We start from the raw sequence: 26,109 nt of genomic DNA on the forward strand, positions 1-26,109 counted from the left end.
GGAAGCAAGGTAAACTTGGAAAGATAGCATTGTTAATCATGGTGACAGGGTGCAATACATAGAAATGACCTTGGTTCAGGAAACTGGAATGTAACTTAGGAGAGCAAGTCTTTAGCAGGAATGGTCTGCAGGCACTGTAACAATAACCACAAAATTGGATAAAGAATGAAAGAAGAAATATTTGTTGCTTGTGATAAAAGTCAGCAATAATCATACACAGCTGGAAAAAAAAACAAATTGGTAATTATAGCCTGAATGAAGCGTTGATAAAATGTTTTTAAAATTGTTTCCGAGAGCAGCAGGTCATGGAACAAACTAGAAAGCAGGTTATACTGGGCTTGGCATTGTATAATGTGACAGGATTAATGAATAGCCTCAAATCAAAGGCTGTATGAGAGGGCAACAACCACAAAATGAATGAATTTTACATATCGTTTAAAAGGCAGGAGTGGGTCTAAGATCAATATTTTAAACTTAAGAGGCAAATATGTGGGCATGGCTGTTTGTGTGCTGTATGACTCTATGACAACGGTGCTAAAGTGAACTGAGATAAGAGGCTAGGGGACAGATCAACAGAAAAGCAGTGTCAGACATTTAAGGGGATGTTTCAGAATCTTCAGAAAGAAAAAAATTAAGCGGAGGACCCACCATCGATGAGTAACTAAAGAAATTAAAGAAAGCATTAAACTGAAACCAAAAGTAATTAACTGGGCAAAGATGAGTTGCAGGTCAGTTGAAAGGTCAGAACATAAGGAACAACAGAGAATGATTAAAAGGCACCCATGAGAAGCTGACAAAAAGTTTGCATGACGCTGTCACGAGACAGTGTGCACATCAGGGTCTAAGTAACATGACAGGGAGGCAATAAGAAATTAGAGTACGAGAGAAAAAACAAGGAATATAAGAACAAATAGCAAGGTTTCGAAAGGTACCGAAGAAGGAAAAGAGTAAAGTGACTGCTGGTTCTCTGAAGTGTGAGAATGGTGAATTAATTGTCGACACAAAGTCAAACACAGATGAAGTAAATAGTTTTCTTGTTTTCACTACTGAGGATATAAAAGAAAAATGCTACTAATAGCTGTAAATCAGAATACTGAAAGTAGAGGGACTTGCGTGAAATTACAATCACGAGAGAAGCAGTACTGAGTAAACTGGCAGAGCTATGGACTGACAAGACTCTGGGCTCTGATGGACCTCATCCTAGTGTCTTATAATAGATGACTAGTAAGGTAGATGATGTGTTGGTGTTATTTTTTAAAAAATTACTAGATTCCAGAAAGGTTCCACTAGATTTGCAATTAACAAATAAAACTCCTTTATTCAAGAGGAGTGAGGCAAGAAACATCGAAACTGTAAACCAGTTAGCTTTATTGCTGTCATGAGAAAGGTGTTAAAATAAATCATTAAGAAAGTTATAGGTGAATGTTTAGAAAAATGCACGGTAATTGGGAACAGTCAGCATGGTTTTGTCAAAGGAAAATTACATCTAACCAATTTATTGGAGTCCTTTGAAGGAGTAACATGAGTTGTGATTAAAGGGAAGCCTGTACAGATACAATATTTGGATTTCTAGAAGGCACTTAACAAGACACTACATAAAAGGTAAGTGCATAAAGTAGGAACTCATGGTGTAGAGGGGTAACATATTAGCAAGAATAAAAGATTGTTTTCTATCAATCACAGTATGCATAAATCGATCTTTTCCTAATTGGCATCATGTGATTAGATTAGATTACTTACAGTGTGGAAACAGGCCCTTCGGCCCAACAAGTCCACACCGCCCCGCTGAAGCACAACCCACCGTTACCCCTGCATTTACCCCTCACCTAACACTACGGGCAATTTAGCGTGACCAATTTACCTGACCTGCACATCTTTGGACTGTGGGAGGAAACCGGAGCACCCAGAGGAAACCCATGCAGACATGGGAGAACGTGCAAACTCCACACAGTCAGTCGCCTGAAGCGGGAATTGAACCCGGGTCTCTGGCGCTGTGAGGCAGCAGTGCTAACCACTGTGCCACCATGCCGCCCATGATGAGTGGAGTCCCACAGCTTTTAACAATTTATGGTTACATTTGAGGCCGGGTTCACTGAAGATGGAGCATTCAGTGTCCATCAATGCTCTTGATGCCTTCAGGGAGAGATGGACACTGCATGTGGATGGAGTGCTTTATTTCCCCTTCCAATTTCATTTGATTTAGTCCCCTCCTTCTCTTCCTAAGCCCTTCCGTCACATTTTAACGACAGCATTGCCCATAACAGGCTTTGCTTGTTAATGTTCAATTGGCCACATGTGTTTTCTCCTGGTTGCAGAGAAAAAAATGTATAATAAAATGTACACATAATGGTGTCTCTTTACTGTGTCACTATTAAAATAAATTATACACCACCACAGGTGATTTGGGGACTTGGCTCAAACTTAAAGATACTACTACTGCATCAAAGGAGCCCTCAGTATTAGATTACATTAGATTTAGATTAGATTCCCTACAGTGTGGAAACAGGCCCTTTGGCCTAAAAAGTCCACACTAACCCTCCGAAGAGTAATCCACCCAGACCCATTTCCCTCTGACTAATGCACCTAACACTATGGGCAATTTAGCATGCCAATTCACCTGACCTGCACATCTTTGAACTGTGGGAGGAAACTAGGGCACCCGGAGGAAACCCACGCAGAGAATATGCAAACTCCACACAGACGAACCTGGGACCCTGATGCTATGAGGCAGCAGTGCTAACCACTGAGCCACCGTGCTGCCCCTAAGTATTGTTCCTCTTATGTAGATATTTTATAATCACTTACACCTTTTAAGAAAGGAAATCTGCTGTCCTTTCCTAGTCTGGCTTACCTATGACTCTAGACCTATAGCAATGTAGTTGACTCTCAACTGTCCTCTGAAATGTCAAGCAAGTCACTCAGTTCAAGGACAATAAGGGATGTTTAATAAATGCAACATCCCATGAATAAGACGTTATACAGGGCATTAGTGACACAACATTTCAAACACTCATGACGTTGTTGGTGACCATATTAAAGAAAGGATGTAAATGCATTGAGACAGTTCAGAGATGGTTTACAAGATTGATATCTGGAATGAGTGGAACGTTTTATGAGGTAAAGTTAGGCAGACTGGGCTGGTTTTCAGTTGAGTTTACAGGAGTGAGAGGTGGCTTGCTTAAAGTATAAAAGACCTTGAAAAGTCTTGACATGGTTGGTGTGGAAAGGATGTGGCTCAGTCCAGAACTTGAGGACATTGTTTTAAAATTAAGATTTTTTTCTTGGGCTTTGCAGCTTTGGAACATTGCCGCAGAAGATGGTTTGGGCAGGATTACTGACTATTTGAGGTGAAGGTAGATTGATTTCCCTATCTAATAAAATCACAGGTTGTCAGGGTTAGATGGGTATGTGAAATTCAAAACACAATTTTAAGATAATTTTAAAATATAAAAACTTACCTCAGGAGTTCAGTGCGCTTCAATTTGTCAGTGGCAGTTGGAGTGGGAGGAGCGACGGCGGGGACCAGTGACCCGACGGTAAGGTAATTTTAAAATATAAAAACTTACCTCAGGAGTTTGAGGTGTACATTTTGGCAGTGGCTGAATCCAGAGACACTACATGTATAGTGTCTCCCACTCGCCCTCCTCCTCTAACCAAAAAAAAGGACTCTTGTGTATTGCTTAGGTAAGGCGTTTCAACTGATATTTCTTTAGTATCGTGTGATTGATTACAAGTTTAATATTAGTTGGTTAATTGAATAAGATAACAGATAAGTACAAGAAATTATTTAACTCAAATTTGTATAAATTAATTTAATAAGTAGAGATGGCTGGACAGGTGATGTGCTGTAGCTATACTGGTAGCTACAATATTGGTAGAGGAATTGAGTTCCGGAACCCTGAGGTCACGTTGCAGTTGTATAAGACTCTGGTGCGGCCGCATCTGGTGTGCAGTTTTGGTCGCCATACTATAGGAAGGATGTGGAGGCACTGGAACGGGTGCAGAGGAGGTTTACCAGGATGTTGTCTGGTATGGTAGGAAGATCGTATGAGGAAAGGCTGAGGCACTTGGGGCTGTTTTCATTGGAGAAAAGAAGGTTTAGGGGTGACTTGATAGAGGTGTACAAGATGATTAGGCGTTTAGATAGGGTTGACCATGAGAACCTTTTTCCACGTATGGAGTCAGCTATTACGAGGGGGCATAGCTTTAAATTAAGGGGTGGTAGGTATAGGACAGACGTTACGGGTAGGTTCTTTACTCAGCGAGTCGTGAGTTCATGGAATGCCCTGCCAGTAGCAGTGGTGCAGTGGTGGACTCTCCCTCTTTATGGGCATTTAAACGGGCATTGGATAGGCATATGGAGGATTGGGGAGACAGGCCGCCTACTTGCGGAGCGTTTCAGGGAACACCTCTGGGACACCCGGACCAACCAACCCAACCACCCTGTGGCTCAACACTTCAACTCCCCCTCCCACTCCACCAAGGATATGCGGGTCTTTGGACTCCTCCATCGCCAGACCACAACAACACGACGGTTGGAGGAGGAGCGCCTCATCTTCCGCCTAGGAACCCTCCAACCACAAGGGATGAACTCGGATTTCTCCAGTTTCCTCATTTCCCCTCCCCTCACCTTGTCTCAGTCAAATCCATCGAACATCTTCTTCCTGACCTCTCCGCCCCCACCCCAGTCTGACCTATCACCCTCACCTTGACCTCTTTCCACCTATTGCATTTCCAACGCCCCTCCCCCAAGTCCCTCCTCCCTACCTTTATCTTAGCCTGCTGGACACACTTTCCTCATCCTGAAGAAGGGCTTATGCCCGAAACGTCGATTCTCCTGTTCCCTGGATGCTGCCGGACCTGCTGGGCTGTTCCAGCAACACATTTTCAGCTCTGATCTCAAGCATCTGCAGACCTCACTTTCTCCTCCCATATGGAGGATAGTGGGCTAGTGTACGTTAGGTGGGCTTGGATCGGTGCAACATCGAGGGCCAAAGGGCCTGTACTGCGCTGTATTTTTCTATGTTCTATGTTCTATATGATGTGGGAGCTGGCTGATCCCATTGTGAATGGCAGTGACCACATCTGCAGCAAGTGTTGGTTGCTGGAAAACTCCTGATCAGAATTGATGATCTGGAATCTGAGCTTCAAACACTGTGGCACATGCAGGAGTGGCAGAGTTATCTGGATGCTTTGTTTCAGGAAGCAGTCACACCCGGTTAGATTAAGTAATTCAAATTCAGTTAGTGATCAGGAACAACAGAGTGTGACTCTAAGTGGGGCAGGTAGGGGGATTCTGAGTTCAGGAGTGGAGGAACCTCAGCCCTTGGCCTTGTCCAACAGTTACAAGATTTTTGCTCCCTGTATGGATGAGGAAAAAAAACTGTGGGCAGGATGAGCCAGCTGACCACAGCACCATGGTGCAGAAGGCCATTCAAGAGGGAAGAGCAAAAAGACAAGTAGCTGTTTTCGGGGATTCTATAATTAGGGGGACAGATAGTATCCTTTGCGAGCTGGATCGGGAGTCCCGCATGGTGTGTTGCCTGCCTGGTACCAGGATGCGGGCCATCTCTGACTGGCTTGAAAGGGTATTGGAGTGGAAGAGAGAAGATCCAGTTGTTGTGGTCTATGTTGACACAAACAACATAGGCAAGGCATGGAAGGAGGACCTGTTTGGGGAGTATCTAGGAAGGAAATTGAAGACCAGGTCCTCGAAGGTCATAATCTTTAGATTGCTGCCAGAGCCATGTTCTTATTGGCAGACCAGGAATGAAGCAAAAAGGAAGGATAACTTAGGATATATTACTGGAGGTAATGGAAATCATGAGGATGAGAAAATTAGCATTAAGGTGCTTTACCTGAATGCTCGTAGTATTCATAACAAAATACATGAATTAACAGCACAAATCATCGTGAATGATTATGATGTGGCAGGCATCACAGAGATGTGGCCGCAGAGGTTCAGGACTTGCAGTTAAACATTCAAGGATTTACAACTTATTGAAAAGACTGGGAGGTTGGCAGAGGGGTTGAGTTGCCTTGTTAGTTAAGAATGAAATTAAATCTTTGGCACTAAATGACACAGAATTAGATGATGTGGAGTCTGTGTGGGTGGAGTTGAGGAACCACAAAGGCAAAAAAACCAAAATGGGAGTTATGTACAGACTTCCCAGTAGTGGTCAGGAATAGGGGCGCAGGATATATCAGGAAATAGATGGGGCATATCAGAAAGGCAAGGTCACGGTGATCGTGGGGGAACGTCAATGTGCAAATAAACTGGGTGAATAACGTTGCTAGTTAATCTAAAGAAAGGGAATTCATGGAATGCTTACAGGATGGTTTTTGGAACAGCTTGTGATGGAGCCCACAAAGGAACAGGTCATTCTGGACTTAGTTCTATGTAATGAGCCAGACTTTATAAAAGATCTTAAAGTAAGAGAACACTTCAGATGCAGTAATCATAATATGGTAGTGTTCAGTCTGCAGTTTGAAAGAGAGAAGGCAAAATCGGATGTAATGGTGTTACAGTTAAATAAAGGTAATTACAGGGGCATGAGAGAGGAACTGACAAAAATCAACTGGAAGCAGAGCCTAGTGGGGAAGACATTAGAGCAACAATGGCAGGAGTTTCTGGGTGTAATTAAGGACACAACTCAGAGGTTCATCCCAAAGAAAAGAAAGATTATCGCCTGAGGGGGGTGGGGAGATTATTCAGCCATGATTATAGCCAGTAATATTAGAAATGATAGTAAAATTTTCTTTCAATACATAAGAAACAAATGAAATGCAAAAGTAGAAATTGGGCAGCTCCAAATTGATGCAGGAAGGCTCGTGATGGAAGATAAGGAAATAAATACTTTGTGTCAGTCTTCACAGTGGAAGACAGGAGTAATATCTCAACAATTAAGGAGAGTCAAGGGTCAGACTTAAGTATGGTAGCCATGACAAAAGAAGTGGCGAGAAAAGCTAAAAGGTCCTCATAAACACCTGGCCCAGATGGGCTACATCCTAGAGTTCTGAGGGAGGTGGCTGAAGGAATAGCGGAGGCTTTGGATGTAATCTTTCAAAAATCACTCGAGTCAGGGAAGGTCCCAAATGATTGGAAAAGTGCGGTTGTAACCCCCTTGTTCAAGAAAGATCAAGACAAAAGATGGAAAATTATAGGTCAATTAGCCTAACCTTGGTTGTAGATAAAATTCTAGAATTCATTGTTAAGGATGAGATTTCTAAATTCTTGGAAGTGCAGGGTCGGATTAGAACAAGTCAGCATGGATTTAGGAAGGGGAGGTCGTGCCTGGCAAACCTGTTAGAATTCTTTGAAGAGATAACAAGTAGGTTAGACCAGGGAAACGCAGTGGATGTTAACTACTTAGACTTCCAAAAGACCTTTGATAAGGTGCCTCACGAGAGGTGCTGAGTAAGGTGAGGGCCCATGGTGTTTAAGATGAGCTACTGGCATATATTGAGGACTGGCTGACTGACAGAAGGCAGAGAGTTGGGATAAAAGATTCTTTTTCAGAATGGTAGCTAGTGACAAGTGGTGTCCCGCAGGTTTCAGTGTTGGGGCCACAGTTGTTCACTTTATATATTAATGATCTGGATGAAGAGACTGGGGCATTCTGGTGAATTCGCCGATCATACGAAGTTAGGTGGACAGGCAGGTTGTTCTGAGGTGGTGGGAAGGCTGCAGAAAGATTTAGACAGTTTGGAAGAGTGGTCCAGGAAATGGCTGATGAAGTTCAATGTGAGCAAATGCGAGGTCTTGCACTTTGGAAAAAAGAATAGAGGCATGGACTATTTTCTAAACGGTGAGAAAATTCATAAAGCCAAAGTACAAAGGGATCTGGGAGTGCTAGTCCAGGACTCTCTAAAGGTTGACTTGCAGGTTGAGTCAGTGATTAAGAAAGCAAATGTAATGTCGTCATTTATCTCAAGAGAGTTGGAATGTTAAAGCAGCGATGTGCCACTGAGACTTTATAAAGCTCTAGTTAGGCCCCATTTGGAATACTGTGTCCAATTTTGGGCCCCACACCCCAGGAAGGACAAACTGGCACTGCAGCATGTCCAGCGGAGATTCACACAGATGATCCCTGGAATGGTAGGCCTAACATACAATGAATAGCTGAGGATGTTGGGATTGTATTCATTAGAGTTTAGAAGGTTGAGGGGAGATCTAACAGAAACTTAAAGGGTGGACATTGGGAATTTGTTTTCGTTAGGCGGGGATATTAGGATCCATGGGCACAGTCTTAGAATTAGAGGGGGTCAATTTAGAACGGAAATAAGGAGACATTTCTTCAGCCAGAGCGTGGTGGGCCTTTGGAATTCATTGCCATGGAGCGCAGTGGAGGCCAGACATTAAAAGTCTTCCAGGCAGAGATTGATAAATTCTTGATCTCGCAAGGAATTAAGGGCTACGGGGAGAGTGCAGGTAAGTAGCATTGAAATGCCCATCAGCCATGATTAAATGGCAGAGTGGACTCGATGGGCTGAATGCCCTTTCTTCCACTCCTTTGTCTTATGGTCTTACAAAATGATCATGGCTATCCCAATTGTATGTGAAGCAGGCTCGAGGCTGAATAGCCTACGTCTGCTCCAATTTTTTCCAAGTTTGTATGGTATTTGTTTCCTTCCTTTAATTCACTTATTTTTGTTTGGATTTTAGAACTCATCAGCAGTAAGGTCAACCTAAAACCCTTGCTTACCTGGATCAAGGCCTACCGATCCAAACAGGTCAGTAAGTTGAATTGCCAGTTCCGGTGGCAAGTATAATTCCAAAGTCTGAATGTTCAATGCATCAGAAAACAATCCCAAATGATCCTGACTTGTACTTTCACCTTCCAGTGTCTTCTTAGTTTCCTTTTCTGTTGCAAGTTTCTCGGTGTTATAGCTTGACTGATTTTCATTTGAATTTTCGATAAAGGTATTAAGTTCTGGTTGTGATACTGTAGCAGTATCATTTACTTCTATACATTCAGACAAGTACATGTTTCTTTCATTTAATACCTTTATATTTGAAGTATGAGATATGTTACCTTCAATGCATGTTACATGATCATTTGGCAAATCCTTTCTAAGCTTTGAATCATCGCATTCTCCTCTGACACAATGATCCTTACATGGATTAGGAAACTGTTCATGATCAATGTTACGTGCTTCACTGATGATGTTTGTATTTTTCAACTCTTCAGCTATAGATTCTGTAGTAATGTCAGATGGAGGGCTTATGTCTTCATATCCAAGGTAAGGCAACAGATGTTTCTTGTTTTGTTGCGTGTAAATCACTGATGATTGATTATTTATGCCTGTTGTAGTTTCATTGGCATGAGACAACTGATTCATAACAGATGTAGATTTGTCACTTTGTGACTGATCATCAAAATCTATTTTTTCCATTTGTGGTGTCTGGGTCACTTGTACGTTACTGCAAGTTACAAGTTTATCATCTGCAACCGACATCTGATTCACCGGATCTTCATTTGACAGCTTCACACCAGAATCAAGCAATAAATTGGTTGCCCATTCTATATCTCCATCACATTTTTCATATAAATCAATCAAATCTTCAAAAGGAACAGATTTAAAGCAATCACTAAGTATCTGCAAATTCTCCTCTTCATTAACAAATGCATTTTCATCTACAAATGTGCTTTTATCGTGCACAAGTTTATAGGGCACTGATTTCACAGAGCTTATAGATTCTTGTGTTGCATCAAAGTCTGTTACCTTAAGTTCATCTACAGCTGCTGTCAATATTTTAAACTCAGTAGAAACAACTTTTTGATTTTCAATCTTCCATAAAAGAGCAAAGTCTTCAGAAGCAGTTTGCGTTGAACTATCCTGTTCTGAATTATCTGAAATTAGAATAGAGTTCTCCATCTGGTCAGTGTTCAAAAGGACAGGTTCCAAAGGCTCCTTAGAGATTAGGCTGCTACCTGTAAGTGTTAGTGCCAATTTGCAAGATTTTCCTACTCCCCTATTCTGCAAAGATTTTCTATTTGTGGGTTTTTCAGACAATGCTTCTGCATTTTGCTGTTCAAAAGCTCCTAGAATTTTATGCTCCTCATGGTTTACAGAATTTCTTTCTGAAGTAGAATTTTTAGCAGTTGACGATAACACATTAAGATTATCTGAACTATCAGCAGAGATTTCAGAGCTGTTTGTTCCTGGTGAGATTTCTACATTCCTCTGTTCAACCAAACTACTAGCAGCGTATTTTAATGAATCACTTGGAATGACAGAATCAAAGGTGTCAGATTTATTTCTAATCTTTAGTTCTGATTTTTTTCTGGTTTTCTTTTTCCTCTGATCTTGAGGTTTCAATTTCTCTGCTACTGGCCAATCGCCAACAAAATTTAAGAATTCTGGGTCAATAATGTGATGACGTTGTTCTACAGCTTGTGGCTTTTCTGTCAAATTATTTTCTCCAGATGGATCGTCTTCAACTGGCAGTTTTGGTGTTCCTCCATTTTCCAAAGCACTACTTGTACTATTGGCACCTTGCCATTTCCTTCTCCTAATTCTCTGGCCAATAGATGTACTAAAAGCAGTTGGCAAATCATCGTATAGTGCTAAATTATCGTTGTGACTTTCTAAGTGTTCAGTATTTTCTGTTCCTTCAAACTTGGATTCAAAAGTTTCCACACTGATTATCTTTCTTTTTTCATCTTCAGTTTCAGCATGAGATGCTAAATTATAATTACTACCATTTGATTCAAGAGTTTGATCTTTTTGTATGTTTTCTCCATTTGGTAATTTTGAAAACGTAGCATTATTGCCAGTCTCATGTTCAGTCCCATGTTTTCTGCTTTCACTAGGGAAATCTGAAGGCAGCCTTGTGCATTGCTCCAAGTTATCTGGGAATGCTGTGTTTATTTCAGTAGTTGACAAGTGTTCTGTACTCTTAAAAGGAGGCATCAAGGAATCAGGTAAAACCTGGCACACTGAAGAAGCTGATGGTCCTGTTGCCACAGTCATGTGATGTAGGTCTCCATTCATTGCTCTGCATAAATTCACAAGTAAATAGATATTTGTTCTTATGAGATTTTCTAGGGTTAAGCAAATCCCTAGCAGCACAGTATTTCCCCATATCTACATGTATGGCATTTAAAATATTTTTACAGCTCATGGAACTTTCTATGTTTACACAATAGGACCATGAAGCAGAAGGGAGTAAACAAAAGAGTGTTGTCATGTTCCATTCAGAATTGTAACTCCCATCCATCTTAGCTCTATTTCTGCTGCAATGGCAAAAACTACTAGAGATTAAAAAACAAGTGCGCAAAATGGCCAAATTCTGATCCTAACTGCGCAAGTGAACAGGTGAGAACACAAACTGATAAGAGGTCTAATTCTTAAGCACAACATGGAATGCAATTAGTTATGAAACAATGTCCAAACCAGGTATTGTAACAGCAATAAAGAAGCTTTTGCAACATTTCCACATTGCATCGTATACATTTATTACATCAACCTTAGATGAATATAGATTCAAGTGCACCCTGTTGAGATTCAATTTTGAAACATAACACTAAGTCAACTGAACTATTCAACAAATTGTTGGTAATTTTTTTTAAGGAAACTTGTATTGGAACGTTTCTTCACCTATTTAAATAGAAACCATTGACCTGGATTTAACCAAGACACAGTGTGACCTGAACAGTCATGGTAGCCAAAACAGCCTAAATTTTAAACATGAAAAATTTCTTCTGATATACAAGACATAGGCATTGAGCTATGTTTACCCTTACATTAATAAGAAAAAATTCATTTAGTTATAGTTTAAACCCACTTATGATTTTTTTGCAAGATAGCTTCAGACACAATATAGGAGGAGAAAGAATGCTCTCTAGAAAATAAAAACTCACATGATGGTGTGAGTTTTAGTACATTTTACTTACCCACTTGTAGGACACAGTTCTACAGCTTCTGTTTCGGGAATTTTAGGTTCGGATGACTTTATTATAGTGTTGACTGTAACATGGTGCTCATAGTGATCTATGATTGCTTTAATTTTCTCCTTCGACACCCCATGAATATTACGTCTAAGGATAAATAAGCATAATTTCAAATCTCTGGATCACAAAAAAAGCAAAGAAAAAGCTGGTTAAAATTTCAGGTGAAATTCTACCTGCGAAGCAGTGACCTTAGCAGTCTACTGTATACTTTGCCCAGATTTCTTTTCTATTGCTGCTAAGGTAATTTTAACCTACTTAGGATACAAACAGCTTTCCAGATGAGACAGGAGCTTTACACAAATTTTGTTATCTACTGGAAATTAAAACAAATAAATAAGAATATTTGCAAATTTTAGCTTTAATACAGAACACTGAAAGCCTGAGTTACAAGGCAAGGACCATATCAAGATGTGCAAATGGTGACACAAATGGTCTGCATGCTCCATGGCTTCTGTAATTTTGTAGAAACTAGTTAATATCTTAACAAAATGAGAAATTAAACAAAATTACAAGATTAAACAAGGTTGAAGATACATCTACATCTGAGCACTGGTTTCTTTCCCACTGTCTAATTATTCTGAAAACCTCTTGCAATATTTGTTTACTTTCCTCAGTTTATGACTCTCACATACTTTTTATTGGAAGCTCATTCCTCGACTCACATTGTCTACATCTCTCAATCCTCTCAATATGAAAAACTGAGGGAGGAATCAATGTATTTAAAATGAAATGACAGTAAGGAAAAAACATGGGCAATAGGGAACTGACAATCACTACAGTGCACTGGGAGAATAGTCTAGGAAAAAGAAGTGACAGTCAGAGTAAAATCATCACACAATGGGAGCAGCACCAGAGGAGGATTCTTCAAATTCTGACAGATAGACATCAAATACTGGCACTACCTCAGGTCCAGGAAAGAAGCACATTCTGAATTTTTAACCAGGTCAGAAACTTGTTGCTGGGTAGCTTTGCAAAGGTAAGGCTGGAAAAGTGGAATTGACCCATCTGCAGATCAATATTTCAATGCTATCTTGTTGTGAATTACTGACCAAAAACACCATGATCCCTTAAACAGAGATTAGTGGTCTTTCTTCATCTCTATTTGATCAGAATATTTTAGCTCCACTATTCTTCAATTGTAAGATGTCTTAACATGTATAAATTATATCCTTACTAGAACAAGCGACGGGTGGGGGGGGAGCTTTAAGAAGAGAACTTCAGAGATTGTGAGGCTCTTATGAGAAAAGGCTGAGAGACTTGGGTCTGTTCTCTTGGAAAGGCGGCGGCTAAGCCGGTATTTGATAGTGACATACAAGATAGGGTAGACAGTGAAAGTCTTTTTCCTTGGATGATGATGATGTCAGCTTGTATGAGGGGCATAACTACAAATTGAGGGGGGATAGATTTAAGACAGATGTCAGAGGCAGGTTCTTTACTCAGAGTGGTAAGGGCGTGGAATGCCTGACCTGCTAAAATAGTTAACTCAGGCACATGAGGGAGATTTAAACAATCCTCGGGTAAGCACATGGATGATGATGGGATGGTGTAGGGGGATGAGCTTAGAATAGTTTACAGCTCAGCGCAACATTGAGGGCCGAAGGGCCTGTTCTGCGCTGTATTATTTTATGTTCTATTATAATTGTGACTATTTGATCCCATGACTGACAGCCAGGATTTGTGCACATAAAAATGTCCCTAGGTCTCCTTAAGGTTTAGTGGTGTCATGATTGCAATAGGGGTCTTGAATTCACAGCTTGAGAATCCAAATCAAAAATTTAGCCAACTTTAAGTTATGGGTCATAGCCAATAAATAGTGTTTAATGCTTAAATTATGGTTTGGCTTCTTCTTTGATTGCGATACTGGACTGGTAACATCACTGGATTGATAATCTAGAGATCCAAATGGGTTTGAATTCCAGCATATCAGATGGCAGAATGTGAATTCAATTCATAAATCTGGAATTAAAAGTGAGTGATCATGAAATCATTGTTAATTGCCGTAAAAACAGATCTGATTAAGAATGCCCTTTTGGCAAGGAAATCTGTCTTTTCTATTGTGCCTGGTCGTTATGTAACATCAGACCCACAATGTGACCACTGGATTAATCAGTGGTCAGTGATTACAAACTTTGCTACCACTGACACACAATGGAAGGTTGTCTCAGAGCAAAAACAAAAACTTGGTCTCCATAATGGTCACACAGTGGTCACACCAACAAATATTATCATGGCACAGGTGCATGTGGAACAGGTAGATCAGTGAACGTTAGTAGACTTTCTCTCATGTTGATTCCCTTACCAGTTACATAGCTGATAGCTCGAATACAGATTCATCAAGGGGGTAAGGAAAGCTGGGGGTGGGAGAGGAGAGAAAGGCAGTAGGTGATAATCAACATGAGGTTCCCTTGCCCAGGTTTGACTTAATGCCATGAGACTTCATGGAGTCCACAATCAATATTATGGACTTTCAAGGCAACCCTCTCCTAAATGTGAGCCAAGGTGTCACCACCCCTGGTGGGTCCGTCTGGCCTGTGATACAGGACTTATTTCCTTGGGTTGGGTAAGGTTTTTAAGGTTGACGATGGTCTTATGGTCACAATTACTGCGGCTAGATTTTAATTACAAATTTATTCATTGAATTTAAATTCAATTTGAACCCATGTCCCCACAGCAATAGCTTGGATCTGTGGATTACTGGAAGAAAGTGAGGACTGCAGATGCTGGAGATCAGAGCTGAACGTGTGTTCCTGGAAAAGCGCAGCAGGTCAGGCAGCATTCAAGGAGCAGGAGAATCGACGTTTCGGGCATGAGCCCTTCTTCAGGAGCCCTTCTTCTTCCTGTGGATTACTGGTCCACTGCCATTACCACAACCTCCCCCTAGCTGCAGACACAGGGAATGCCACAGATATGGAAAGCAGCAGTGTTTGTGAAGTTCAAAGAGGGCCATAAAAATCCACAGGATGAATGTAGAAGAAGAAATTGCTCCATAGATGGACAGATTCTAGGCAGTTGTGGGGCAAATCTATCCAGCCAATCTTATTAGATTTTGCAATTAATGCACAATCGTGAAATATGGCAGATGTATATTACAGGTCACATCCTGTAGCATTTCTCATGAACAGTCTGAAGCACAGCTGTGAAAATTATTCATGAACCAACTTACCTTTTTAAGACTACTTGTCAGGAACTCCCTAAGGGAATAAGTATAAATATATACATCACAAGGTCAAGTGCTAACACTCTTTGCACTGAAAGTTTCTTTAAAAATCTGCTCAGACACATTTTGGCGAGACTAGAGAACTGCAAGGTCAAAGCTATAGGAAATTACTCGCTTCTTTCCCTTCAATGCATTTAAAGATATTTTAATTAGAATTTGGCATTACACACTAAAACTGGCACCTAAAAAGTATTGGACATAAACTTTTACTCATGAGTGATGGATGCTTCTGGATTTACAAGAATATTGTACTACTTTTTGTCAATCTTTCTTAACACAGAAAGCTAGGAATGTCTAACCATTATCAATGTAAAAGTTGAGAAAAGTCGGCAGATAAGATCTCTGAGTCAAGAGTCACCAAAGTATCCCTTTTCCCTCATCTAGCTGGTATCCCTTGGTTACATCTTTAGCAGACATGGGCTACATTCAATGCGTGGACTAGATGTGACACCCAAATTTGCCCCTCACCTCTCTGCTGAGAGACTGCCGATCCAACATTTAGTCTTTAATGTATCTCAGCTTCTTAAAGCTCAAATTCAGAGACATTGAAGCAAACATTATTGGTTTTCACCATAAACCACACTCCACTGTTACTAATTCCATCCCTTCACTCAAGTTGAACCTTAGCATTAGGAAGATCAGCATTCTGCTCAACCCAGTACAAAGCTTCAAACCTTGGGTATTCTCTATTACTAAGACAGTTTATAACCAACTGTAATACTAAATGCTTCTCTCTCTCTCTGCTGCTGCTGCCAAAATCCTCTTGTCAACTATCCCCTCTTACAATCCAAAACTCTTCTTGCCGGTGGCCCATCCTGCCTTTTAATAGTGCGGTTCTGCCATGCTCTGTTGTGGCTTTTGGAATGAAGTACTGGATGAGTGGCAGCCTCAGCACAATTAAGACCAGATTGATATTTCTACGGTCTTACCTTTAAAGTAAAAATTGGTCTTTAGTTTAAGATTGAGAATTTTTAAATACAAGGATGATGGAAGGTAAGTGACATATATTTAAAATTATTTCTACTACAGGAAGAAAATAAGAAGATGTCACTGAAAAGTAAGCCATGAAAAGGCAGCTTGCCCAGGTGGAATGCCCCTCCTGCAAAATGTGGGTAGTAAAGGACACTCCCAGGGTTCAGGGTCATCATTTGCACAGGAAGTGATTCCTGTTGCAGCTACTGGAATTTCACGTTTTTGATCTGGATCAGTGGATGAAGTCGCTGGAGTATCTGCAAGGCCACAATATTTCTGGACTGCACATACAGTGAGGGAATATCTCGGGCTGAAAAGGAATGGGTGCTCACGAGACAGAGTAAAAAGCACACAGCAGGTAGTACTGGAGTCTTCGGAGGCCTACTCAGACAGATTTTCCATTTAGGATACTGCTAAGGGACATGGTTTCTCAGTGGAAGGCAGTGGATGCCAAGAGTTGCTCAGCTACACAGGGAGGTGGTGGAGAAGAGAATGGGAGAGCAATTACAACAGGGAACTCTATTACAGAGGGAACATGTAGATGTTTCTGCAGCTGCAAACATGACACCAGGATGGTACCTCAATTATATCCTTTTTCAGACAAGAAGACATATCACCGTTGTGTTTGCTGACCCACACTGGGTTCATGTTAAATGATTCCCTGATTTTAAAATTTTCACCTTTCTTTTCAGAACACTCCCAAACGCATGCTCCTCCCTCTGTAAACTCTTCCAAAACAATAACTCTGAAGTATCTGTGCTTAACTAATTCTGGTCACTTGAGTGTCTCTGTTAGTGACTGTACCTGATTTTCTCTAGGCCTCAAGCTCTGGAATTCCCTCCATATACCATGTAGCCTCTCTATCATGCTTCTCCCTTTAAGGTCACTCCTTAAATCTCACTCTTCGACCAAGTTATGGTCTTATGGTCATATCTCGTCCAAAATGTCCTTATGTGGCTCAGTATCACATTTTGTTTCATAATGTTCAAAAGAAACATCCTGGGAATATAACTACAAGTTAATGTTTTTGGAATTATGCATCATGACAAACTAATTAGAGAGTTAGCTAACAAGACAGAAAAAAAAGCTAACTTCACCTTTCAAGCTCCCACGGTTTAAACTTCCACCAGGTATCTGGTTCACGAAATACAACATTATAATTGTGCTTCACAGCCTATACAAAAACAAATAAAAAGCATCAAAATCTGAGATAAAGTAAATTAATTAGGGACAAGAAATTGTTTCAACAGACACCTCACACCTTAAAATGCCTTACCACCTTGTTTAGTTCCAACAAAGGTGGATGTTATGTTCATGTAATATTTTTATATTGTTTATATCCTAATACTTATAAATATTTATTGTTCTCCTAAAAAAACTTATGCTATTTGCAAAACAAAACCTCCCATAACAACCTGGAGTTCCTATGCGCTATAACACAGGACATGTTGTTTGGTAGTACAGTCATAATCTTAAAAGTAACTTAAATCCTTCAAAGATTTACTGAGCTTTTTTTTTACAACATTACTAAATGTACACAATTAAATCAGTCTCTGAGCCCAGATCATTCCAAAAGTCCCAGTGCAAATGAAGTCTTCAAATCCAATCGAACTTGACAGTTTACCTCGATTCATGTCAGTGTCCTCCAAAACAAACCAATCAAAATAAATTTACTTATTTTCTATACATTTCAGAAGGCTTTTTGATAGTTTAACACATTTCTGGAAGATCAGATGCAGATGAACACTTGAAACACCATAGCAAACAAGGCTATGAGCCAAGTGCTATAATTGATGACAGACACAAAACACAATGAGCTAAGTGCCTCTTTCCAATCTGTAAAACCCTGAATTTGACTCTCTGAGAAATTGAGTATTGCTGACAAAAAGGAGATATTTTGTCAAAGCTTCTCATCTTGCAATCATATTGTCATTATGAGTGTCATGATGAAGTGAAAACAACACTGTACTGTAATACAGTGCTGATTGGTTGATAAGTGGACTGTGCTTGGTAAAGGTGTTGCCATTAGGAATGCACCAGTTACTGAAGACTAGTAGTTAATTGCAAAGCTTTGTTTCAATTTTAAAACAGGCATGTTGACTCTAATTGAACAAGGCAAGAAATGAGCCAAAATGTTTGTCAACAATTTTGTTGAGTTTAAATTCATAAGATATGGGAGCAGAATTAGGCCATTTGGCCCATCAAGTCTGCTGTACCATTCGATCATAGCTGATATGCTCCTCACCCCCATTTTTCAGCCTTTCTTCCCTATCCCTTCACCTCATTACCAATTAAAAAGCTGTATATAGCTCCTCAAATTTATTCACTATCCCAGCATCCACCACACTTTGGGGTAGTGAATTCCACAGATTCACAACCTTTTGGGAGAAGTAGTTTCTCAACTGTTTTAAATTTGCAACTCTTTATCCTAAAGCTATGACCTCTCATCCAAGAATGTCCCACAAGAGGAAGCATTCGCTTCATGTCTATTTTATCCACAACTTTTATCATCTTCAATACCTCAAATTTGATCTCCCCATATTCTTCAAAATTCCAGACAGTACAGGCCCAAACCTCTTCTGAACTGCCTCCAATGCAACTAGACCTTTCTTCAAATAATGGGATCAAAACTGTTATTTCTGTCTGCAAAAAACAACTACGTGCATGTTATTGTATGTAACAAAAGCATGACAAGACAATCCTAAATTGTTTCAGTGTAATTGTTGGTTTACTTTGGATTACAAAGCAACTATTTTCGCACAATCACATCGGATGTTGGACAGTTTTGAGAGTTTTACGAGCAGATGGTACTGAAAAGTGCCCAGTCTATCTCAGCTTAAGGGCAAGATTTTCAAATTTTCAAGCAACAAATGACGCTAACTGTTTCACACTGCCAATGTGCATAAGCAACACATTTTCAAGGCATGAAGACATTTGTCCATCATACAAATGAGTATTGTGTTATAGCAATGTCAGTGTTACTATGATGCCATTTATATAGGCCATACATCACAAATGCAAGTGGATCTTATCAAACATTACATATTTTTATCTTTCTGGAACAAACTAAGAACTAATTGCACCCAATAAACCAGCGATTGCAAAACTCATAACAGTGTCCAACAATGCAAGGTGATTCTGTGAAAGGACAACACTTGCTGGACAAACCTGAATGTGCAAAGAATTTAACTGACAACCAATTTAGGTTTAGTTGTTGGGATTGTAACGTGATGCGTTTGCACAGACTGGAAATAACATGTATTAATACACAAGACCCTGTTCTTTGCAGACAGGAAGAACATGTATCTATATTGCACCTGATACAACTCAATTAAATCGGGAGCAGCTATTTGTCAATTCATTTCTAGAACTTGAAAACCCTGTTCTACATCTTTTGCCCATCCCCACAGCTCTATCATGACATGGGCTTCTTTCAACACAGCCAACCCATTTTCAGCATTCTGGGTAATCCAAGATGGAGGACAGGAAACATTTCTGGCTATAACAGACTGCTCCTTTTTTGAGGTACTTTAGGTGTTGGAGGTGATTTCCTTGAATTCCAAGAGCAGCAGTTACTGTTTTATATGCTGTTGCATTGTTTTGGAACTTTAGAGAAGAAAAAAGTCAAAACAAATGTCACTTTTAAAAGGGAGAGGAACAGATAAAGGAAGCACATGGTGAGGTAAGTGCAGGAGAGAGAGAGAGAGAGAGAGAGAGAGAGAGACACCCACACTGCAAACTGACACAGCAGTGAACCTGCACAGTTACTGCCTTTGATGTTGAATTCATATTATCGTTGGACATCGGAGTGCATCTGGGAAAATTAACAAACAGTGAAATTCACAACTGATCTTGGAAGAACTTGTTTGGGAGAGGTCACAGCACAGAGACAGATAAGTGAATAGTTTAAGTGTGGCCTTGGGACCTTGCTGTAAGTCTGCAGTAGTGAATAGAGTGGGTTCTTTTTTGATTATGTGTTTCATTGAGGTGTCTCTTGATTAAACTTAACAATATAAGCCATAAGTATTAAATTAGCCAGGAGCAGTATTTTGTAGAGCAATAAGACAGTGCTATTTTCTGGATCTGCAGATTGGAAGAAGCAAAGCATATCAGTAGAGTGATATGCTCTTCTTGTCAGATGTAGGAGTTTAGGAAGAGTTTAACAAGTTACTGAGGATTATATCTGCAATAATTGCAGTTGGTTGCGAACCTTATCAAATCGAATGGAACGGTTCGAGCGACAGTTAGAGTCAATGAGGAATTTACAAGAACAAGGGGGCGTGATGAATGGCAGTTATAGGAAGAGAGAAAAGTTGCAGATACAGTCAAACAGATAGGTTAACTCTAGGAAAAGTAAGAGAGGTAGGCAGGCAGTGCAGGAATCTTCTGTGGCTATCCCCATTTCAAAAACTCTGCTGATTTGGAAAATATAGGGGGTGATGGATTCTCAGCACAAACAGCCAGGTTTCTGGTATTGAGACTAGCTTTAATGCAATGAGGGGTATGTCAGGTTCCAAGAGATCGATTGTGTTAGGGGACTCTCGAGTTCGAGGTCCAGACAGACATTTCTGTGACCAACAGCGAAAAATCAGAATGGAGTGTTGCTTCCCTGATGCCAGGATCGAGGGTGCCTCAAAGATTAGATTAGATTAGATCCTCTACAGTGTGGAAACAGGTCCTTCGGTCCAACCAGTCCACACCGACCCTCCAAAGAGTAACCCACCCAGACCCATTTCACTCTTACCAATGCACCTAACACTATGGGCGATTTAGCATGGCCAATTCACCTGACCTACACATCTTTGGACTGTGGGAGGAAACTGGAGCACCCGGAAGAAACCCACGCAGACACGGGGAGAATGTGCAAACTCCAGACAGTCACCCGAGGCAAGAATCGAACCTGGGACCCTGGTGCTGTGAAGCAGCAGTGCTAACAACTGAGCCACTGTGCTGCACAATGTTCTCAGGGGGGAGAAGGGCCAGCAGGAGGTCATTATCCACATTGGAACCAACAACATAGGAAGGGAAGAGGTTGAAATTTTGAAGTGGGATTACAGAGGGTTAGGCAGGAATTTAAAAAAAAAGGTCTTAGAGAGTAGTAATATCTGGATTACGCCTGGTGCTAAGAGCTCGTGAGGGCAGGAACAGGAGGATAGAGCAGATGATGCATGGCTGAGGAGCTGGTGTATGGGAGAAGGATTCATATTTTTGGATAATTGAAATATCTTTTGTGTTAGAAGTGACCTGTACAAGAAAGACGGATTGCATCTAAATTAGAAGGGGACTAATATACTGGCAGGGAGATTTGCTAGAGCTGATGGGGGTGGGGGCCTTTAAGCTTGTAAGATGGGGGTGGGGGGAGCCAGGGAGATAGTGAGGAAAGAGACTGGTACAGTTGAAAACAAAGACAAGTCAAACAGTCAGGGCAGGCAGGGACAAAGCAGAGAACAAGGTTGGTCTGATAAATTAAACTGCATTTATTTCAATGTAAGAGGCCTAACAGGGAAGGCATGTGAACTCATGGCATGGTTAGGAACATGGGACTGGGATATCATAGCAATTACAGAAACACGGCTCAGGGATGGAGAGGACTGGCAGCTTAATGTTCCAGGATACAAATGCTACAGGAATGGACAGAAAGGGAGGCGAGAGAGGAGGGGGAGTGGCGTTTTTGATAAGGGATAGCATAACAACTGTACTGAGGGAGGATATTCCCTGAAATAATCCAGGGAAGTTACTTGGGTGGAAATGAGAAATAAGAAAGGGATGATCACCTTATTGGGATTATCTTATAGACCCCCCTAATAGTCAAAAGGAAATTGAGGAACACATTTGTAAGGAGATCTCAGTTATCTGTGAGAATAATAGGGTGGTTATGATAGGGGATTTTAACTTTCCAAACATAGTCTGGGACTGCCATTGTGTTAAGGGTTTAGATGGAGAGGAATTTGTTAAGTGTGTACAACGAAATTTTCTTATTCAGTATGTGGATGTACCTACTACAGAAGGTGCAAAAGCTGACCTACTCTTGGGAAATAAGGCAGGGCAGGTGACTGAGAGGTCAGTGGGGGAGCAACCATAATTCTATTAGTTTTAAAATAATGATGGAAAAAGATAGAACTTCAACTCTTAGATCTGGTCTAAGTTGGAGAAAGGCCAATTTTGACAGTATTAGGCAGGAACTTTCAAAAATTGATTGGGGGCAGATGTTCACAGGTAAAGGGATGGCTGGAAAATGGGAAGCCTTCAGAAATGAGATAATGAAAGTCCAGAGACAGTATAATCGTATTAGGATGGAAGGAAAGGCTGGTAGGTATAGAGAATGCTGGATATCCAAAGAAATTGAGAGTTTGGTTAAGATAAAGAAGGAAGCATATGTCAGATATAGACAGGGTAGATTGAGTGAACCCTTAGAAGAGTATAAAGGCAGTGGAAGTATACTCGAGAGAAATCAGGGGAAAAAAAGAGGACATGAGATAGCTTTGGCAAATAGAGTTAAGGAGAATCCAAAGGGTTTTTACAAATACATTAAGGATAAAAGGGTAACTAGGGAGAGAATAGGGCCCTCAAAGATCAGCAAGGCAGCATTTGTGTGGAGCCGCAGGAGGTGGGGAGATACTACAAGAGTATTTTGCATCAGTGTTTACTGTGGAAAAGGACATGGAAGATATAGAATGTAGGGAAATGGATGGTGACATCTTGAAAAATGTCCATATTACAGAGGAGGAAGTGCTAGATGCCTTGAAACGCATAAAAGTGGATAAATCCCCAGGACCTGATCAGGTGTACCCTAGAACTCTGTGGGAAGCTAGAGAAGTGATTGCTGGGCTTCTTGCTGAGATTATTATATTATTGATAGTCACAGGTAAGGTGCTGAAAGACTGGAGGTTGGCTAATGTGGTGCCACTGTTGAAGAAAGGTGGTAAGGACAAGCCAGGGAACTATAGACCAGTGAGCCTGACATCGGTGGTGGGCAAGTTGTTGAAGGGAATCGTGAGGGACAGGATGTACATGTATTTGGAAAGGCAAGGACTGATTAGGGATAGTCAACATGGCTCTGTGCATGAGAAATCATAGAGTTTTTTGAGGAAGTAACAAAGAGATTGATGAGGGCAGAGTGATAGACGTGATCCATATGGACTTCAGTAAGGCGTTTGACAAGGTTCCCCATAGGAGACTGGTTAGCAAGGTTAGATCTCATGGAATACAGGGAGAACTAGCCATTTGGATACAGAACTGGCTCAAAGATAGAAGACAGAGGGTGGTGGAGGGTTGTTTTTCAGATTGGAGGCCTGTGACCAGTGGAGTGCTTCAAGGATTGGCGCTGGGTCCACTATTTTTCGTCATTTATATAAATGATTTGGATCTGATCTTAAGAGGTATAGTTAGTACGTTTGCAGATGACACCAAAATTGGAAGTGTAGTAAACAGCAAAGGAGGTTACCTGGGAATATAACAGGATCCTGATCAGATAAGCCAATAATTGGAGAATCTGAGCTACAGGGAGAGATGAATAGGCAGGGGTTGTTTTCCCTGGAGCATTGGAGGCTGAGGGATGACCCTATAGAGGTCTATAAAAACATGAGGGTCATGGATAGGGTAAATAGACAAGGTCTTTTCCCTGAGGGGCAGGAGTCCAGAACTATCAGACAGAGATTTAAGGTAAGAGGGGATATCCCTAATCCCTAAAGAGACCTAAGAGACAATGTTTTCACGCAAAGGGTGGTACATATATGGAATGGGCTGCCTGAGGAAGTGGTGGAGGCTAGTACAATTGCAACATTTAAAAGACATCTGAATGGGTATATGAATAGGAAGGGTTTGGAGAGATCTGGGCCAGGTGCTAGCAGGTGGGACTAGATTGGGTTGAGATATCTGGTCGGCATGGATGAATTGGACCGAAGCATTGGTTTCCATGCTGTATTTCTCCATGACTCTACAAATGGTTTCAATTATCAGCTTTTCTTTCTCCCTGGTGTAATATCATCCGTTTCTTTGATAAGCCTATTGCTCTCTCTCTGTGGATCCGCTCACTCTTTCCCTTCCCAACCCATCGCATCCCACCCCACCATAACCCCACCCCAAATGCCCAATGATCAATTTCTGTTTATGTTTGAGTCATAGAGTCAGACAGCATGGAATCAAACCCTTCGGTTCAACCAGTCCATGACAACTGTAATCCCAAATTAAACTAGTCTCACCTGGCTGCACTTGGCCAATATCGCTCCAAAAATTCTTATTCATTTTCTTATCTAAATTTACTTTAAATGTTGTAACTGTATCTGCATCCACCACTTTCTCTGGAAGCTCATTCCACACATGAACCACACATTATTCAATTGGAGAGGGTTCAGAAAAGATGTACCAAGATATATACAGGAACGGAGGGTTTGAGTTTTAACGGTAGGCTGGACAGATTAGTCCTTTTTTCACTGGAGCGTAGGAGGTTGAGGGGTGACCGTATAGAGGTTTACAGAATCATGGGAGACATAAATAAGGTGAATGGCAGGGTTTTTTCCCCTGAATGGGAGAGTTCAAAATTAGGGGGCATATTTTTAATGTGAGAGGAGAAAGATTTAAAAAGGACCTGGGGAGGGCAACCTTTTACACAGAGTATAGTTCATGTGTGGCTGTAGGTACAATTACAACATTTAAAAGACATTTGAACGAATCAGAAAGGTTTGGAGGGATACAAGGAAATGCAGGCTCGTGGGACCAGTTTAGTTTGGGAATATGGTTGGCATGGACTAATTAGACCGAACAGTTGTACAACATGGAAACAAACTGTATGCCTCCATCCACATAAATAACCAACACTGATTATTTACTCCTTCATCTATTTATTTTACACTTGCTTAACCTTTTCAAAAAGTTGGTTTTCATCTTTGCTTCTGAGAAGGTGGTAGTGAGCTGCCTCTTTGAACTGCTGGCATTCATCTCAGTTTGGCGCACCGATAGTGCTATGAGGAAGGGAAGGGACTTCCGGATTTGTGTTACTGCAAGAGTGAAAGAATGTCATTATGGTTCTAGTTATGATGATGCGCAGCTTGGAGAGGAACCTGCAGGTGATGGCGTTCCCATGTGCCTGCTGCCCTTTTCTTTAGTTGCAGAAGTTCCAGGTTTCAAAAATGATTCTAAGGCTCCTTAATGCACTGCTGCAGGACATCTGTATATGATACACACTGCTGTCACTATAAGCCAGTGGTAGAGGTAGTGACGATGCTGTTGATTCATCAATCGGACTCAATGAACAGCCTTGCTTGCACTTGCTGTCAGAGAAGTCATAGTGTCACTGGAAACAGATATAGAATTAGCTCAAACGTCTGCTGAAAATCTCACTGAAGTCTATGTGAACTGGTGCAAGGTGAACTGCAAAGGTTGTTCCTTTCCTGAAGTGAAAATCTAAACCACTTGACAGATGATGTTTTGCATTAAAAATTGATGGAACTTCATAGAGGTCCAGTGATAAATTCCAGAAAGCAAAGTGGTAAAGTCTAAAACTGCAGCCAATCCTTAAGCAGTATTACTGTAAACATGTACCTCAACCCTAAAACCAGGATTTCAGCCTGCTCCTATTTATATTGCAAGAATGAAATGTGAGAGCCAGTAGCTATACCAAAATTTTAAAACAGATTGAATCACAAACTTCCATATTATGCACAAAGCATTACATTGCTCTAGGTTCCCTAACAATTTCTTGACATGGCATTTATTTTTCTGAAGCAATCAAGCTGCTGATACATCCATTTGATTGTAGAGTTTTAATTTTTTTTCCAGAATTTGCTTTAAGCCTACAAAATGAAACCTCAAACTTTTCTCACACTTTAAAAGAATGTGCATTATTTTACAAAAAACAATTATTTTGATGACATTCTCAGCTTCAGTACTTCAACTGTACAAAATCACACTTAAAATGTATGACTGATACAAGCTTCACAACAGCCATTATTTTGGCAACCCTTC

General features: G+C 40.7%; 1 protein-coding gene and 1 long non-coding RNA gene across 6 annotated transcripts in view; one reads left to right on the forward strand and one right to left on the reverse strand.

The window, feature by feature from the left end:
• The window catches only part of n4bp2 (NEDD4 binding protein 2), a 96,262-nt gene that overhangs the window by 42,932 nt on the left and 27,221 nt on the right, over positions 1-26,109 (reverse strand). For all 5 annotated transcript variants that reach the window (XR_006311992.1, XR_006311993.1, XM_043692675.1 and 2 more), the window contains exons 5-7: positions 17,244-17,320; positions 11,901-12,044; positions 8,706-11,002 (exon numbers count right to left, since the gene is read on the reverse strand). Coding sequence is in view for 3 of the 5 variants with exons in the window: in XM_043692675.1 (XP_043548610.1) it covers positions 8,706-11,002; positions 11,901-12,044; positions 17,244-17,320 (2,518 nt within the window). In the remaining 2 variants the exon portion in view is untranslated. The remainder of the gene's footprint in view (positions 1-8,705; positions 11,003-11,900; positions 12,045-17,243; positions 17,321-26,109) is intronic.
• Positions 1,387-14,710, forward strand: LOC122551057. Its single transcript, XR_006311994.1, has 4 exons — positions 1,387-1,602; positions 8,666-8,733; positions 9,192-9,243; positions 14,629-14,710. It is a non-coding gene; the product is annotated as an uncharacterized LOC122551057 (long non-coding RNA).

Source organism: Chiloscyllium plagiosum, chromosome 1 (genome assembly GCF_004010195.1).
Source record: "Chiloscyllium plagiosum isolate BGI_BamShark_2017 chromosome 1, ASM401019v2, whole genome shotgun sequence".
Lineage (NCBI taxonomy): Eukaryota > Metazoa > Chordata > Chondrichthyes > Orectolobiformes > Hemiscylliidae > Chiloscyllium > Chiloscyllium plagiosum.